This window comes from Salvelinus alpinus, chromosome 36 (assembly GCF_045679555.1).
Source record: "Salvelinus alpinus chromosome 36, SLU_Salpinus.1, whole genome shotgun sequence".
Lineage (NCBI taxonomy): Eukaryota > Metazoa > Chordata > Actinopteri > Salmoniformes > Salmonidae > Salvelinus > Salvelinus alpinus.
In genome coordinates, this window is record NC_092121.1 from 12,458,754 (window position 1) to 12,474,728 (window position 15,975).

Here is a 15,975-nt window from a genome sequence, read left to right on the forward strand (position 1 = left end):
TCAGGGTTCAGGGATCATGGGTCAGACAGGGTGCTTGCTCACCATCCGGTTGTAGTCGGGGGCAAAGGTCACCCCTTTACTGGACCTCTCCTGAGAGCCACTGCTGCTGCCACTGACTGAGTTTTTACGCATGATCCCTGTGTTTGTAAGACATGGAGGGAATAGCTAAGTCATAACGAACTCCCAACCAGACAGCAACATAACTACTACAATACCAACTGACCTGCAGGGGGCAGTATATCCAGTCTCTGCAGGCTGTTCCTACGCAACCCGGGGTAGTTGCCGCTCTTGGAGAGACGCCTCTGGCGGTTGTTGAGCATGGCGGCAGGGGACACGATGCCAGGGGGAGGCACCTTTCCCATCCGCTCATACAGCGCCTCAATCTCCCTCTTCTGAGTGAGCTGGAGGGCCTGCACCTCTGACAGGTGCCTGAAAGAGAGGAAGGGAGGAAGGACAGAGAGGGGGAGGGGAGAAGAAGAAAGAGGAGGAGGGAATACAAGAGAGAGTGAATGGGACAGGGAAAGAGTTGAGAAAGGAGAAGATGGTCAAGGTCAGGGGCAAGAAGAGTTTTATTAAGTTAGCTTGAATTGGTGTTTGTGTTTTCACAGTCAGGTCAGGAATTTGGAAGATCATTTTGGTTTAATGACCATTTAGTGTTGACAAACCAAGTTATAAGAATGTTCAAAACCTTATGTCATGCTCTAATGATGACAGTGGAGGCTGGTGGGAGGAGCTATAGGAGGACAGGCTCATTGTAATAACTGGAATAGAATAAATGGAACGGTATCAAACATATGGAAACCGCATGTTTGACTCCGTTCCATTGATTCCATTTCAACCATTACAATGAGCCCATCCTCCTATAGCTCCTCCCACCAGCCTCCACTGAATGACGATGCGCATGACCTTATTACACATGTTGATGTCAACAGTTCTTAGAAGTCTTTTTAATTCAACTAGAGTCCCGTGTGGCTCAGTTGGTAGAGCATGGTAGAGCATGGCGCTTGCAACGCCAGGGTTGTGGGTTCATTCCCCACGGGGGGACCAGGATGAATATGTATGAACTTTCCAATTTGTAAGTCGCTCTGGATAAGAGCGTCTGCTAAATGACTTAAATGTAAATGTAGAGTGATAAAGACACACTTCTATTTCCTATCAACAGTGTGGCCATAACTCGTTTGTTTTGTTTTGGAGGACTGGGGAGGAACCGGTGACCTTGATTGGTGGAACAACGTTTTCTACTTTGACTGTGTGTTTGTTCACAACCTCAGAGACGTAACTTCAAAAACAGAAATAGTACGCCTCCTCTCCTCCACTCACCTGTCCCTGAGTTCCTGTAGCTCCTCGCACATATCCTCGTTCTCGCTCTCTGTCTCGTCACTGCTGACATACGAGGCGCTGCGTGTGTAGCTCATCCAGGGCTGGTTCAGGTTGCTCCCGCTGAACTGGGGGCTCCCCGCTGTACCCTCCCACAGGCTCAGGCTCAGCCTCCGGCCCCCCCTTCTCCTCAGCTCCTCCTCCTCCTCCTTCTCTCCCTCCTTTTGCTCCTTGTCTGGCTCCTTTTCTGGCTCCTCCTCACTCTCCTGCTTGTCCTCCTGCTCTGTCTGCTTAGGGCCTCCAGTCAAGGACTGGGCGATGTCTAGGTTACACAGGGGCCCGCCGGGGGATCGCTGGGGAGGGGACACGGTTACGGTGCTAACGCTGCTTTCTGATTCGCCCCCCTGCTCCTCGGTGCTGGTATCAGATTCACTGTCCCGGGAGGAAGGGCTGGTGCTAACGGTGACTGTGGGCGGGGTTTGGTGTTGTGGGTGGGTTTGGGGAGGATCCTGGGCGGGGCTAGCGGAGGCTGCAGGGATCTCTCTGCTGGGTGTGACCTGGAAACGGCCGACGGTAACTGTAGGCTTTTTCTCTGTTGGAGGGAGAGAGAGAGAGAGAGAAGAGAGCGGGGGGAGTGCGAGATTTATGTCACGTTACGTAATTGACACCCATTATAATGGTGTGTAGAAAGAGTCATTGACATCAAGCCAGCCTACTCATCTACACAACAAAGTATTTCTCATCAAAGTTTATACTACAGGTTGGGCACATGGGGGGCAGACTTAACTGTACAATGATTTAAGTCATGTTGCTTGAGAGAGTACCTTGGGGTCATACAAGTACACAGTAAAAAGTGAATTGATAAATTAATGATCCACAGTATCGTATATTAAGTTGCCATGGACACAGCAGGTGCAAAAATGCAATGTGGTTTTTCCTGACATATCGGCTACCTTAGAAACAGACAGTGCTTTAAAAATGTACATTAATTAAAAATGAATTGACGTGATTGACAATTATTAGCTCATCATGCCAAATGCATACACAATGAAAAGGTGTATGGCATGGAGAGAGAGCTTACCCTCAGAGATAGGTGACAGTCTGTTTTTGGCAGCGTTTGCTCCCGACTCTGACACCACCAGGGGTGAAGAGGTTCTTAGCTTGGGTGAAGACACCTGCAGGGTAAAATAACAACAATTTATTTTCAGCTTTACCAGCTCAGTACTGTAATAATACACTATGCCAGAACATGTTACAGGCGTGTCTCATCTATACAACACTGTAGAGGAACAGGTTTGAGGTTTTAAAGGTAAGGCAACACAGGTTGAAGCAAATTCATATCCTACTGTATACACTTCATCTTCATGTATATGAGCACATATTTATTAAGTGACTTACGGTGCTCTGTGGGCTGGCTGGAGCGGAGGAGGAGGGGGAGCTGGTGATAGAGGTGGAGGCTGAGCTGTCTGTCTGCTCCTGGAACCCCACCCTGGGCCCCAGCTGGCAATACATCTGTGGACTCGCCCTGGATCCTGGAGGAGAGAGGCTGGAGCCAGCTTGCCTGAAAGCAGTCCCATCCACTAGCCCGCCAGGCTGGGGTAACCCTGGGGCTACGTTGGCTTTCAACAGGCCCTGTTGGTGCAGAGCCTGGGTGTCTGCATACTGCTGGCACATGTCCAGATACTGGCCTGCTGTTATCTGGCCCTGGGGTTGGTAGGGGCCCTCCCCTGGCATCAGCTGGGGAGGGCCAAACATGGATGGGTGGTAGGAGCCAGACTGGGCTGGGTTCAGACCGCTGGGCATGGAGGTGGGGGGCATGAAGGACTGGGCGACGCTCATGGCCAGGGACAACACGTTGGCCAGGGAAAAGAGGGGCTGGTTGTGGCTGTTGGGGGGCCACATGCCTGGGTTCTGCTGCTGTTGGGCTGAAGGGGTGGGCTGGGGGGTACTGCCCACTACCTCACCCTTCAGAGGTAATGTTTCACCCCCCTGCTGCTGCCCTGGGGTGGCCGGCTTGGCCGGGGAGGAGGAAGGGGATGGGGAAGAGGAGGAGAGGTTGGAGTTGCTTAGGACCCGGTGGAGGGTCTCGGGGGTGAGGGGGGTGCTGGCGGGCTTTGAGGAGGTCTGGGTGACAGGGTAAGGGAAAGGAAAGTGGGTGTTGGGGACATAGGGGGGCTTGGGGTACTGCTGGGGCAGGGGAAGCAGCTGATTGAGGGGCATCACGGGGGGCACGGCCTTGGGGTGCGAATACTGGGGGTAATGGGAAGCAGGCGGGTGGAAGGTCTGGGAAGAACCTGGAAGACACATAAGGAATATTGGGGTTAGACTCATAAGTAGGGGAACAATCTGACTTATGACTGGTTGAATGGGTTCCATCCACAAACAGAATAAAGACCTGTTCTAAAGAGTTTATGTTACGTAGACAGCATTCCCTTCTGCCTAGCACCACATATAAAGTAACCAATCAGTTATTTACAACATAAATCAAACTGGACCACCTGAGGAAAGACCTACTTTCACTCAGATACAGATACAGTGACACAGTATTGGTTACATTCGCTTTTCCTCTCACAAATGTAGATACTTCCTTCCTTTTTCAATCTTATCAATGGACAGAGATATCATTCTGCAGCACAACTTCAGCTCAGTTAAACACAGGTTCCCATGAAATCAAGGCATGTCAGTCAAAAGGAAATTTGACACCGCCCAGAGTGTCAAAAGTAATTACAGACCACAAAAATAAACAAAAGCTAAAACGTGTCAATGATGAATGGATTATGTAACTCACTTAACTCCTCTTTCACATTGCAGCTGCACATAAACCTCACACCTGTTAAAACAGACTGAATGGCAACTCTCAGTAGATTTGAGACAGAGTGGGAAAATCCCCACTGTAACGGTCAGTAAACATTCTGAGAGAGCAACTGGAGAGGGGGGGGGAGAGAGAGAAAGAGAGAGAGAGAATAAGAGAGGGAATTTAGGCCTGAACCGTCCCCCCTCTGGGTGGTTGAGGTAAATACCCAGGGGACCCTGCTCTGGGGCAAACTCAGACTCTGAGGTGCCTGAGAGGAGGAAGTGACGCACAGTGCTAGCTGATAGCATTCCGCTCTACAGCAAACCTGAACACTAGAGGTGAGTGGGTGTGTCTGAGTGGGGATACCAGTTCTTCGAATAACCTTATGACCATATATGCCCATATAGAGTATCACATGTTTTGTCTCCAATTGCCAGAAGGCCTATTGGTTCTAATGGAAACCTTCTTCTGCCTATCTCAATGCCCGATTGGTAAACAAAAATATACTTTGGCAATATCAAAGTATATCAATACCGCTACTCAGACTACTACTGTAATAAGCATTCAAAGTCTAAGACTCAAAGTCTGATGTCCAAGGACGAAAAAACAGTTTTGTTGTTTGCAGTAACTTTTTTGTTATTGTAGCATCCCAAACTGACATGGCAGTTTCACCTATTAAGGATTCCAGCTATAAATGAAAGGTTTTTGTTTCTGTGGTTGATGGTGAGCAGGCAGACAGTTTTTCTGGGGTTGGAGTGTGGTACGTACTTGACGTGGTCTGGAAGGACTGAGAGCGGAGGGGGCGAACAGAAGGGACCGCCTTTGGGTCGATGTAGAAGTCTCCAACAGGCGCCACAGGAGACGAGCATCGGAGCTGAGCAACGCTGCCCTCAGCAAAGTCTGGCCCAGAGACACAAATAAACCCTTAAACATGCGCTGATACACCAAAGTGACATTGATCATACCGTATCGATGTGTTTGTGGGGACTGATGACACATCTATATGTGATGGCCGTCACTGTGCTGCTTCGGTTACCAATTCATCTCAGTTGATTGATTGATTGGTTTTATTAGCCGGTTTAAAAAGTACATATACACAGAGTACATACATTTACAAACGTGACAGGGATAGCGCAATAAAGTCAGATAATTATTTCCATTATGGTCCCTAAAGTAAAACATTATAGTTACAGACATACAGTGCCTATAGAAAGTCTACATCCCCCTTGGATTTCTTCACATTCTATTGTGTTACAAAGTGGGATTAAAATTGATTTTATTGTCATTTTTTGTCAACGATCTACACAAAATACTCTGTATTGTCAAAGTGGGAAAAAAATTCTAACATTTGTCAAAGATTCATGAAATATAAAACACTCATATTACTTGATTAGTATTCACTCCCCTGAGAGTTGCTACATGTTAGAAACTCCTTTGGCAGTGATTACAACTGTGAGTCTTCATGGGTAAGTCTCATAAGAGCTTTGCACATGTAACAGTATAGCTTCCGTCCCTCTCCTCGCCCCTACCTGGGCTCGAACCAGGGACTCTCTGCACACATCAACAACTGACACCCACGAAGCATCGTTACCCATCGCTCCACCTTGCAGAGCAAGGGGAACAACTACTTCAAGGTCTCAGAGCGGGTGACGTCACCGATTGAAACGCTATTAGCGCACACCCCACTAACTAGCTAGCCATTTCACATCGGTTACACACACATGGATTGTGAAATATTTGCCAATTATTATTTTAAAAATTCTTCAAGCTCTGTCAAGGGTGTTGGGGATCATGGCTAGACAGCAATGTTCAAGTCTTTGTATCGATTTTCAAGCAGATTTAAGTCAAAACTGTAACTTGGCCACTCCATTTCTTTCATCCATCTTTGCTGATGTCAAGCATACCCATACCATGATGCAGCCACCACCATACTTGAAAATAAGGAGGCAGTTACTCAGTGATGTGTTGTGTTGGATATGCCCCAAACATAAGGCTTTGCATTTAGGCCAAAAATTATAGTCCTTTGCTGTGTTTTTTTTTTGCAGTATTACTTTAGTGCCTCGTTGCATACATCTGCATGTTTTGGAATATTTGTATTCTGTATATTTGTATTCTTCTTTTCAATCTGTCATTTAGGTCATTATTGTACTACAATGTTGTTGATCCAGCTTCAGTCTTCTCCCAACACAGCCATTGAACTGTAGGTGTAGCTGTAAAATCATCAACGTCTGATTTGTTATTGTTACCCATCCACCAATCACTGCCCTTCTTTATGAGGTGTTCGAAAAGCTCCCTGGTCTTTGTAGTTGAATCTGTGGTTGAAATTCAATAGTTGACTGAGGGACCTTACAGATGTTGTACGTACGGGGGACAGAGGAATGCCTAGTCTAAACTAAGGGGGTAAATACTTATGCAACAAATATATTTTAGTTACTAACCTTTTACTAATTTGTAAAAATTTGCAGAATTTTCTTTTCACTTTGACATTATGGAGGATTTTGTGTAGATCAATGACAAAAAAATACAATTATATCTATTTCAATCCCACTTTGTAACACAACAAAATGTGAAAGAAGTTCAAGGGGGTGCAGACTTTCTATAGGCACTATAGAAACATACATCTATACATATATTGCACACGCACACAGGGAATCTTCCTTACCGGGCAAAGATGAAGAGGAATGTGTCCGTTCCAGTCCATGCGCGTGTAAGTTTGGCTGAAATACAATCACAAAGCAAGTCAACCAATCAACCGTTAAAATCACTCCATGTCATATGCTGTCTTGCTGCAGAGGATTGCCATGCACTTGTTTTTGTTGTTAAGTTGTTATAAAGATCAGGGGCAAATAACCCAGGGCCTTGAAGTTGTTGTTCATTGTAAGTGGGACCAACAAGTGCACAACTTACAAAACAACAACTGACAAAGCCAACTATCTGTTTCAGGGGTGCATATCTCTGGTCCTTGAGTTCTACAGTCGTGCTGATGAGATTTTTCACCAGGCAGTTGATTGATGTTACTGATTAGCTGGAGAGTGCAAATACCTCCTTTCCCAGGTAGAAATCAGTCCCATTGTTGAATTCAAGACGAAAATCAGGACTGTGGCCCTCAAGGACTGGAGGTGTGCACCACTTACAGCTGAAGTTTGAAGTTTACATACACCTTAGCCAAATACATTTAAACTCAGTTTTTCACAATTCCTGACATTTAATCCTAGTAAAAATTCCCTGTCTTAGGTCAGTTAGGATCACCACTTTATTGTAAGAATGTGAAATGTCAGAATAATAGTAGAGAGAATGATTTATTTCAGATTTTATTTCCTTCATCACATTCCCAGTGGGTCAGAAGTTTACATACACTCAACTCGTATTTGGTAGCATTGCCTTTAAATTGTTTAACTTGGGTCAAACATTTCAGGTAGCCTTCCACAAGCTTCCCACAATATGTTGGGTGAATTTTGGCCGATTCCTCCTGACTGAGCTGGTGTAACTGAGTCAGGTTTGTAGGCCTCCAGGCTCGCATACAAATTTTCTATAGGATTGAGGCCAGGGCTTTGTGATGGCCACTCCAATACCTTGACTTTGTTGTCCTTAAGCCATTTTGCCACAACTTTGGAAGTATGCTTGGGGTCATTGTCCATTTGGAAGACCCATTTGCAACCAAGCTTTAACTTCCTGACTGATGTCTTGAGATGTTGCTTCAATATATCCACATCATTTTCCTTCCTCATGTTGCCATCTATTTTGTGAAGTGCACCAGTCCTTCCTGCAGCAAAGCATCCCCACAACATGATGCTGCCACCCCCGTGCTTCATGGTTGGGATGGTGTTCTTCGGATTGCAAGCCTCCCCCTTTTTCCTCCTCCCTTTTTCCTCCTAACATAACGATTGTCATTATGGCCAAACAGTTCTATTTTTGTTTCATCAGACCAGAGGACATTTCTCCAAAAAGTACGATCTTTGTCCCCATGTGCAGATGCAAACCGTAGTCTGGCTTTTTTTTGGCGGTTTTGGAGCAGTGGCTTCTTCCTTGCTGAGCAGCCTTCAGGTTATGTCGATATAGGACACGTTTTACTGTGGATATAGATACTTTTGTACCTGTTTCCCCCAGCATCTTCACAAGGTCCTTTGCTGTTGTTCTGGGATTGATTTGCACCTTTCGCACCAAAGTAGGTTCACCTCTAGGAGACAGAACACGTCTCCTTCCTGAGCGGTATGATGGCTGCGTGGTCCCATGGTGTTTATACTTGCGTACTATTGTTTGTACAGATGATCGTGGTACCTTCAGGCGTTTGGAAATTGCTCCCAAGGATGAACCAGACTTGTGGAGGTCTACAATTATTTTCTGAGGTCTTGGCTGATTTCTTTTGATTTTCCCATGATGTCAAGCAAAGAGGCACTGAGTTTGAAGGTAGGTCTTGAAATACATCCACAGGTACACCTCCTATTGACTCAAATGATGTCAAATAGCCTATCAGAAGCTTCTATAGCCATGACATCATTTTCTGGAATTTTCCAAGCTGTTTAAAGGCACAGTCAACTTTGTGTATGTAAACTTCTGACCCACTGGAATGATGATACAGTGAATTATAAGTGAAATAATCTGTGTGTAAACAATTGTTGGAAAAATGACTTGTGTCATGCACAAAGTAGATGTCCTAACCGACTTGCCAAAACTATAGTTTGCTATAACGAGTTTTATTGACACCAACCTAAGTGTCTGTAAACTTCCGACTTCAACTGTATATATACTGAACAAAAATATAAATGCAACATGTAAATATTCCCATTTCCATGAGCTGAAATAAAAAATCCCAGAATTGTTCCAAATGCACAGAAAGCTTATTTTTCTAAAGTGTTGTGCACAAATTTGTTCATTTCCCTGTTAGTGAGCATTTCCTTTGCCAAGATAATCCATCCACCTGACAGGTGTGGCCTATCAAGAAGCTGATTAAACAGCATGATCATTACACACACCTTGTGCTGGGGACATTAAAAGGTGACTCTATAATTTTCAGTTTGGTCACAACACAATGCCACAGATGTCTCAAGTTTTGAGGGAGCGTGCAGTTGGCATGCTGACTGCAGGAATGTCCAACAGAGCTGTTGCCAGAGAATGTAATGTTCATTTCTCTACCATAAGCCGCCTCCAACGTTGTTTTAGAGAATTTGGCTGTACATCCAACCGGCACAATCTCACAACCACAAGTAACCACGCCAGCCCAGGACCGCCACATATGGCTCCTTCACCTGCGGGATCGTCTGAGGAGGGGGAGGGAGGTGCTGAGCAGTATTTATGTCTGTAACAAAGCCCTTTTGTTGGGAAAAAGTAATTCTGATTGGCTGCGACTGGCTCCCAAGTGGGTGGCCCTATGCCCTCCTAGGCCCACCCATGGCTGCACCCCTGCCCAGTCATGTGAAATCAATAGATTAGGTCCTAATTTATTTATTTCTATTGACTGATTTCCTTATATGAACCCAAATTCAGTAAAATCGTAGAAATCGTTGTATGTTGCGTTTATAGTTTTGTTCAGTATAGATGGTTGGTTTTGTAACTATTGTTGGTCCCGCATAAAAAATAAGACTTTTAAGGCTTAAGTTATCATAAACCCTACATAGATGCTTCACAAATGATTGATATGCAGGTTCTACTGGTGGTAATAGTACAGGTTTTTAACACACTGTATTGTGTTGTGTTTGGTCTGTGTACAGCTGTATGCACATGTGGACCATGCCAACAATGGGCAGCAGCAGTGGTTAACCTGGCATCGTGGCACTGACCAATGATGTATATGTTTATGGCACTGACCTGCGAGGCAGACAGGGTGCCCACTTCGCTGAGGTAGGGGTAGAGCTGCTGGGCAGCGTCCCCCAGACTCAGGGGCTCACCCCTCCTCATCAGGGCCTCTGCACGCTTGATGATGTCACGCATGCGGTAGATGAAGCCCTCCTGCTCAGAGGGAAGGATGAACTCATTGTGGACCTGAGGGAGTTAAATCAATCAGTCAATCAATCAGTAAATGAATCATTCAATCAATAAAACAGATATGAGTGAAGGAACAGTTAGAACAGTTAGTTAGATTTGACAGATTTGACGATTGAGACAAACACGATGGACAAAGTTAGGGAAGAAAGAGAGGAAGATTTTGAATGTGCGTAAACAATCATCTTTGCTTGTTATTGTAAGGATTTCATAACAGACACCCACTTAGCTAGCCCTGAAACATGGCTGTAGTCTCGTAGCCGCTATAGGAGTCTATAGCCATGTGTCAGGGCTACCACTTAGGCAGATGGCTATTGGAGCAGTGAGTCGATAGCTTTCATACACACTAGTTTTGAAACTAGTTTTGCAAGTACAATGCCAAGTGCATTGTACAGGTAACTGCCAAAATAAAGTGGAACATCAACATAAAGTGTCTTTTTATTTATTTATACAGGTTTTTCTCATTGAGATAACATCTCTTTTCCAAGAGAGACCTGGTCCAATAGTCTTATATGAAGAGTGCCTTGGTCCTCCTTTCTTTTTGATGACCAATTTACCCTTTTTACCAAAGAGCACCTTCTATCTACCAAAATGTACTATAGTGTACCTTAGTAGCGCTTCCCTTCCTCCTCTTTCTACTAGTCTTAATAGGGTGTTGAGCCACCATGAGCCAGAACAGCTTCAATGCACCTTGGCATAGATTCAACAAGTGTTTGGAACTCTATTGGAGGGATGCGAGAACATTCTTCCATAAGAAATTTCATAATTTGGTGTTTTGTTGATGGTAGTGGAAAACACTCTCGGGCACCGCTCCAGAATCTCCCATAAGTGTTCAATTGGGTTGAGATCTGGTGACTGAGACAGTCATGGCATTTGGTTTATAGTGTATTCATGCTCATCAAACTATTTGGTGACCACTCGTGCCCTGTGGATAGGGGCATTGTCATCCTATGGGGCATAGTCATGGTAGCCAAAATAATGGCCTGCCCATGATTTTTGTACATGACCCTAAGCAAGATGGGATGTTAATTGCTTAATTAACTCAGGACCCACACCTGTGTGGAAGCACCTACTTTTAGTATATTTTGTATCCCTCATTTGAAGTGTTTCCATTATTTTGGCAGTTACCTGTATGTTGAGATGATATACACAACAACATAAAATACAGGACACCATATTCAGATGACAAGAGAGAAAACAGTATCTAAGCAAGCCTAAATATCGTATATATTAAATGATAAAAAAATATATATCATTTTTTTGTACCAAGCTAAATTATCTAATGTCATTGGTAGATAAATTTGCTTATGGAACCTAAAAAAGGTATAATACAAGTGATTTATCTTATTTCAATAAATGTTTCAAGATATGTTATACTATTTCATATTAAGGTCAAATATCTTGGAAAATATCTTGAAATAAGATAAATTACTTGTATTAAGCCTTTTCTAGGTTAAAATAAGCAATCTGCCAATGACGTTAGATAATTTCACTTGGTATGAATTATCACTCAATATAAGACATTTCGGCTTGTTTAGATTTCACTTTTTGCAGTGCACCAATTCAAAATTGTTCTCTGCGGTCATTTTCAGCTTGTTTTAATCCCATCAACTCCATGATGTGAGCAACTGCTATGAAGTTTTAAGGATTAGAGAAATGTTCCCCCATGACTGTGTCATATTCAATCAAAACCGTTAACCATGCGTTCCCAGGGCCAAGGCCAAACAACATTCTTTCCAAAACTGTGAGAGATCTTGCTGGAATCCATGGTCAGTTTTACTTTCTTACACAGTAAACACTATTTCATTGATTGGATAATTAGATGTTATATTCTCAAGGAGCAAGCACAGTGTTCTTCTGTGTTCTCTGGGAAGTTACAGTTCTGCTTGAAAAAAGCCCGATGTTTTGTAACACTGGATGAGCTTACAGTAGCTCAGTGGATAAGAATTAGTTGAGTTGAAGATACGTGCATGCACGCACACACACACACACACACACACACACACACACACACACACACACACACACACACACACACACACACACACACACACACACACACACACACACACACACACACACACACACACACACACACACACACACAGTGCACTCACCATGACAGCAGCAATGTCCTCCGGGTTGTCTCCATCCAGGTCAAACTTAAAGGTCACCATCTTACTGTTGTGAGTCTGGAGCTGACACTCCACCACACGGTCCACTTTGTCAGACAACTGGAAGGACAGGAGAAAAATGAGTGTTTATCCACTCAGAACACGTAGCCACTTGACAAGACCAAGGATGACTTGGATTGCAATCCTCTTTGTATGTGATTAATTCATTACAACTGCTAACTGACAGACAGACAGAGAGATAGAGAAACAGACAGACAGACATTCCATACCCCAGTGATTCGTAAGCGTGAGCGGGCTCTCCTCCTGAAGAGCTTGGTACCGGTACGTTTGTTGGCACTCTTTTCTGATAGACCCTCATTGCCATCACTCAAGCCTGATGTCACATCAGAGGCATAGCTGTGGGGATAATCAGGAAGTGGGTTATGACAACTGCCCAGGAGATGTAACACTGTCATTTTGTTATTGATAATACTAACTATTGCTATAAGAACACCTACACTACTACCACCACTACAAAAATGTTGACTACTAGCACTTGCAGTACCAATACAACTACTACTACTGAAAGTACAACAACAACTACTACTAATGTCTACTTTTAGTCTTATTTATACTACACAACTAATAAAGAACTGGTTATTAATGAGGCTGTAGTGTATGACCAAACAAACCCCTGAGAGTCTTCTAACTCCTATTAAAAGGTTATGTCCATCCCACCCAGCTCCCAGAAGGAAAAGCCTTTTAAGACCATTGACCTTCTCCCGAGACCATTATGGGTTACAGTCAGAAAGGCACCTGAAGGGAAGGAAGTGCTCTGATGCCTCTTGCTCCACTCTCGCTCTAATTGCACACAGGAAATGGGGTAATTGGAGGATGAGGGCAGGGGGAGGATGGGGGAGAGAGAGAGAGTGTGTGTGTGTGTGTTAGGAGAGTCACAGGAGAAAGGGAAGCACACTCCAACGGAGCGCTTTAAACAGACATTCACGTGGCATCATTCATCAAAGTGTTGTTCGCCACGTCAGACTCGCTCGCTATTTCCCATGGGGATAGAGAACCACACACAGGCTCTAAAAAAGATCCCCCTTCAAGTTCACACACACCTGTCCTGTTTTAATAAATACTACCGGAATTGTGTGTTAACTGCACGGATACCCATTAGACAGAGAAGTTGTCCATTCTACTTTTATTTATTTAATTGAACCTTTATTTAACTAGTTAAAAGCAGCAAAGTGCTCGTATAGTGGTTGTATACTTCTATAGTACATTTGAAATCTTTGTTCCTTTGTTGGGCCTTTGTTGTCTTGATTGCAACACTGCCATATACACATCACATTATACTTAGATACTGGCCATAAGGTGTGTGGTGCAGGCCTTTGCCTTTCTTTATACCCTGAACAACACCCCCATCATGGAAGAGGGGTTCTACATGTGTTTGGGTTACCTGTCGATAGGAGAAGAGAAACCACTGGCATTTCCTGACTGGGGCATGGTAGTGTTGGATACAGCGATACTCTGGGGGAGGGACAGAGGGTCAGAATAGTCTGTTGAGGTAGGGTGCTAAAATTACACACTCATGGCTATTCTGGGTATTAATGGCTTATCCACTCATCACTCTAATCATAAACACATATCCCCGCTATATAACTAGTAGGGCCTAGAAACTTTCCTGGTAAGGTGTTGTGTAAGACTCCTAACTGGTTATAACACCTTTTATAAACTGGCTGGTTCGAGCCCTGAATGCTGATTGGCTGACAGCTGTGGTATATCAGACCGTATACCACGGGTATGACAAAACATCATATTTTTTGACAAAACATCTAATTACGTTGGTAACCAGTTTATAATAGCAATAAGGCACCTCTGTGGTTTGTGATATATGGCCAATATACTACGGCTAAGGGCTGTGTCCAGGCACTCAGCGTTGCATTGTGCATAAGAACAGCCCTTAGCCGTGGTATATTGGCCATATAACACACCCCCCGGGCCTTATTGCTTAATTATAACAGTTATAAGAAGTCATGATAATTAATATTTGGACTGTTGAGCTCTACATCCATAGAAATATAAACCTCAAGACCTTCATACAGGATACCTACCGAGGGGAAGCGGAGAGCCGGGATTGGTGGAGCGTCAGGGGGAGGAGCCTTGATGGCCAGGGCCTCGATGCGAGGGATCTCCAGGGGCAACAAAACAGGAGTGATGGAGGAAGGGGCGGAGTTAACAGGAGGCTGGAGATGGGGATCCCCGGGATCCTGGAAGCCAGAGGAGCTCAGGTAGCCATCCATCTCGCAGTCGGCTGCCATGGAGACATCATGGTTAAAGGAAGGGAAGTGGGAGGGAAGAGACAGACAGGCGTTAACATTAACATTCTTTATGTCATGTAACCCTGACTGTGTTCAACATATACTGTAAAAGTTAAATCTTGTTGGAAATAATGTATACTCAATGTTTCTTGTTATTTGTTCATGAAAAAAAAATCCAAACATGTCCTGAGGGAGGGGTCCTTTTTGGGCTCCACTAACAGGCACCGTGAGCGACGGCTACATGGATTAGCAGGGCTCGAGGGTAACCACAACAAATGGACAGAGGCATAACTGCAAAAGATTAGCCTACTTAATAAGAGATACAGTGGGGAGAACAAGTATTTGATACACTGCCGATTTTGCAGGTTTTCCTACTTACAAAGCATGTAGAGGTCTGTAATTTTTATCATAGGTACACTTCAACTATGAGAGACGGAATCTAAAACAAAAATCCAGAAAATCACATTGTATGATTTTTAAGTAATTAATTTGCATTTTATTGCATGACATAAGTATTTGATACATCAGAAAAGCAGAACTTAATATTTGGTACAGAAACCTTTGTTTGCAATTACAGAGATCATACGTTTCCTGTAGTTCTTGACTAGGTTTGCACACACTGCAGCAGGGATTTTGGCCCACTCCTCCCTACAGATCTTCTCCAGATCCTTCAGGTTTCGGGGCTGTCGCTGGGCAATACGGACTTTCAGCTCCCTCCAAAGATTTTCTATTGGGTTCAGGTCTGGAGACTGGCTAGGCCACTCCAGGACCTTGAGATGCTTCTTACGGAGCCACTCCTTGGTTGCCATGGCTGTGTGCTTCGTGTCGTTGTCATGCTGGAAGACCCAGCCACGACCCATCTTCAATGCTCTTACTGAGGGAAGGAGGTTGTTGGCCAAGATCTCGCGATACATGGCCCCATCCATCCTCCCCTCAATACGGTGCAGTCGTCCTGTCCCCTTTGCAGAAAAGCATCCCCAAAGAATGATGTTTCCACCTCCATGCTTCACGGTTGGGATGGTGTTCTTGGGGTTGTACTCATACTTCTTCTTCCTCCAAACACGGCGAGTGGAGTTAGACCAAAAAGCTCAATTTTTGTCTCATCAGACCACATGACCTTCTCCCATTCCTCCTCTGGATCATCCAGATGGTCATTGGCAAACTTCAGACAGGCCTGGACATGCACTGGCTTAAGCAGGGGGACCTTGCGTGCGCTGCAGGATTTTAATCCATGACGGCGTAGTGTGTTACTAATGGTTTTCTTCGAGACTGTGGTCCCAGCTCTCTTCAGGTCATTGACCAGGTCCTGCCGTGTAGTTCTGGGCTGATCCCTCACCTTCCTCATGATCATTGATGCCCCACGAGGTGAAATCTTGCATGGAGCCCCAGACCGAGGGTGATTGACCGTCATCTTGAACTTCTTCCATTTTCTAATAATTGCGCCAAC

The 15,975-nt window shown here is 44.6% G+C and overlaps 1 protein-coding gene across 2 annotated transcripts in view; it reads right to left on the reverse strand.

Annotated features, from left to right (window-relative positions):
* wnk4b (WNK lysine deficient protein kinase 4b) overlaps positions 1 to 15,975 on the reverse strand; it is a 73,194-nt gene that overhangs the window by 3,193 nt on the left and 54,026 nt on the right. The window contains exons 8-20 of one of the 2 annotated variants that reach the window (XM_071385262.1): positions 14,322 to 14,521; positions 13,667 to 13,737; positions 13,021 to 13,065; positions 12,495 to 12,621; positions 12,208 to 12,324; positions 9,917 to 10,090; positions 6,774 to 6,828; positions 4,880 to 5,011; positions 2,716 to 3,611; positions 2,399 to 2,492; positions 1,321 to 1,909; positions 224 to 429; positions 43 to 137 (exon numbers count right to left, since the gene is read on the reverse strand). In XM_071385262.1, coding sequence (XP_071241363.1) covers positions 43 to 137; positions 224 to 429; positions 1,321 to 1,909; positions 2,399 to 2,492; positions 2,716 to 3,611; positions 4,880 to 5,011; positions 6,774 to 6,828; positions 9,917 to 10,090; positions 12,208 to 12,324; positions 12,495 to 12,621; positions 13,021 to 13,065; positions 13,667 to 13,737; positions 14,322 to 14,521 — 2,801 coding nt within the window. The remainder of the gene's footprint in view (positions 1 to 42; positions 138 to 223; positions 430 to 1,320; positions 1,910 to 2,398; positions 2,493 to 2,715; positions 3,612 to 4,879; positions 5,012 to 6,773; positions 6,829 to 9,916; positions 10,091 to 12,207; positions 12,325 to 12,494; positions 12,622 to 13,020; positions 13,066 to 13,666; positions 13,738 to 14,321; positions 14,522 to 15,975) is intronic. The other variant, XM_071385263.1, reaches the window with a different exon arrangement.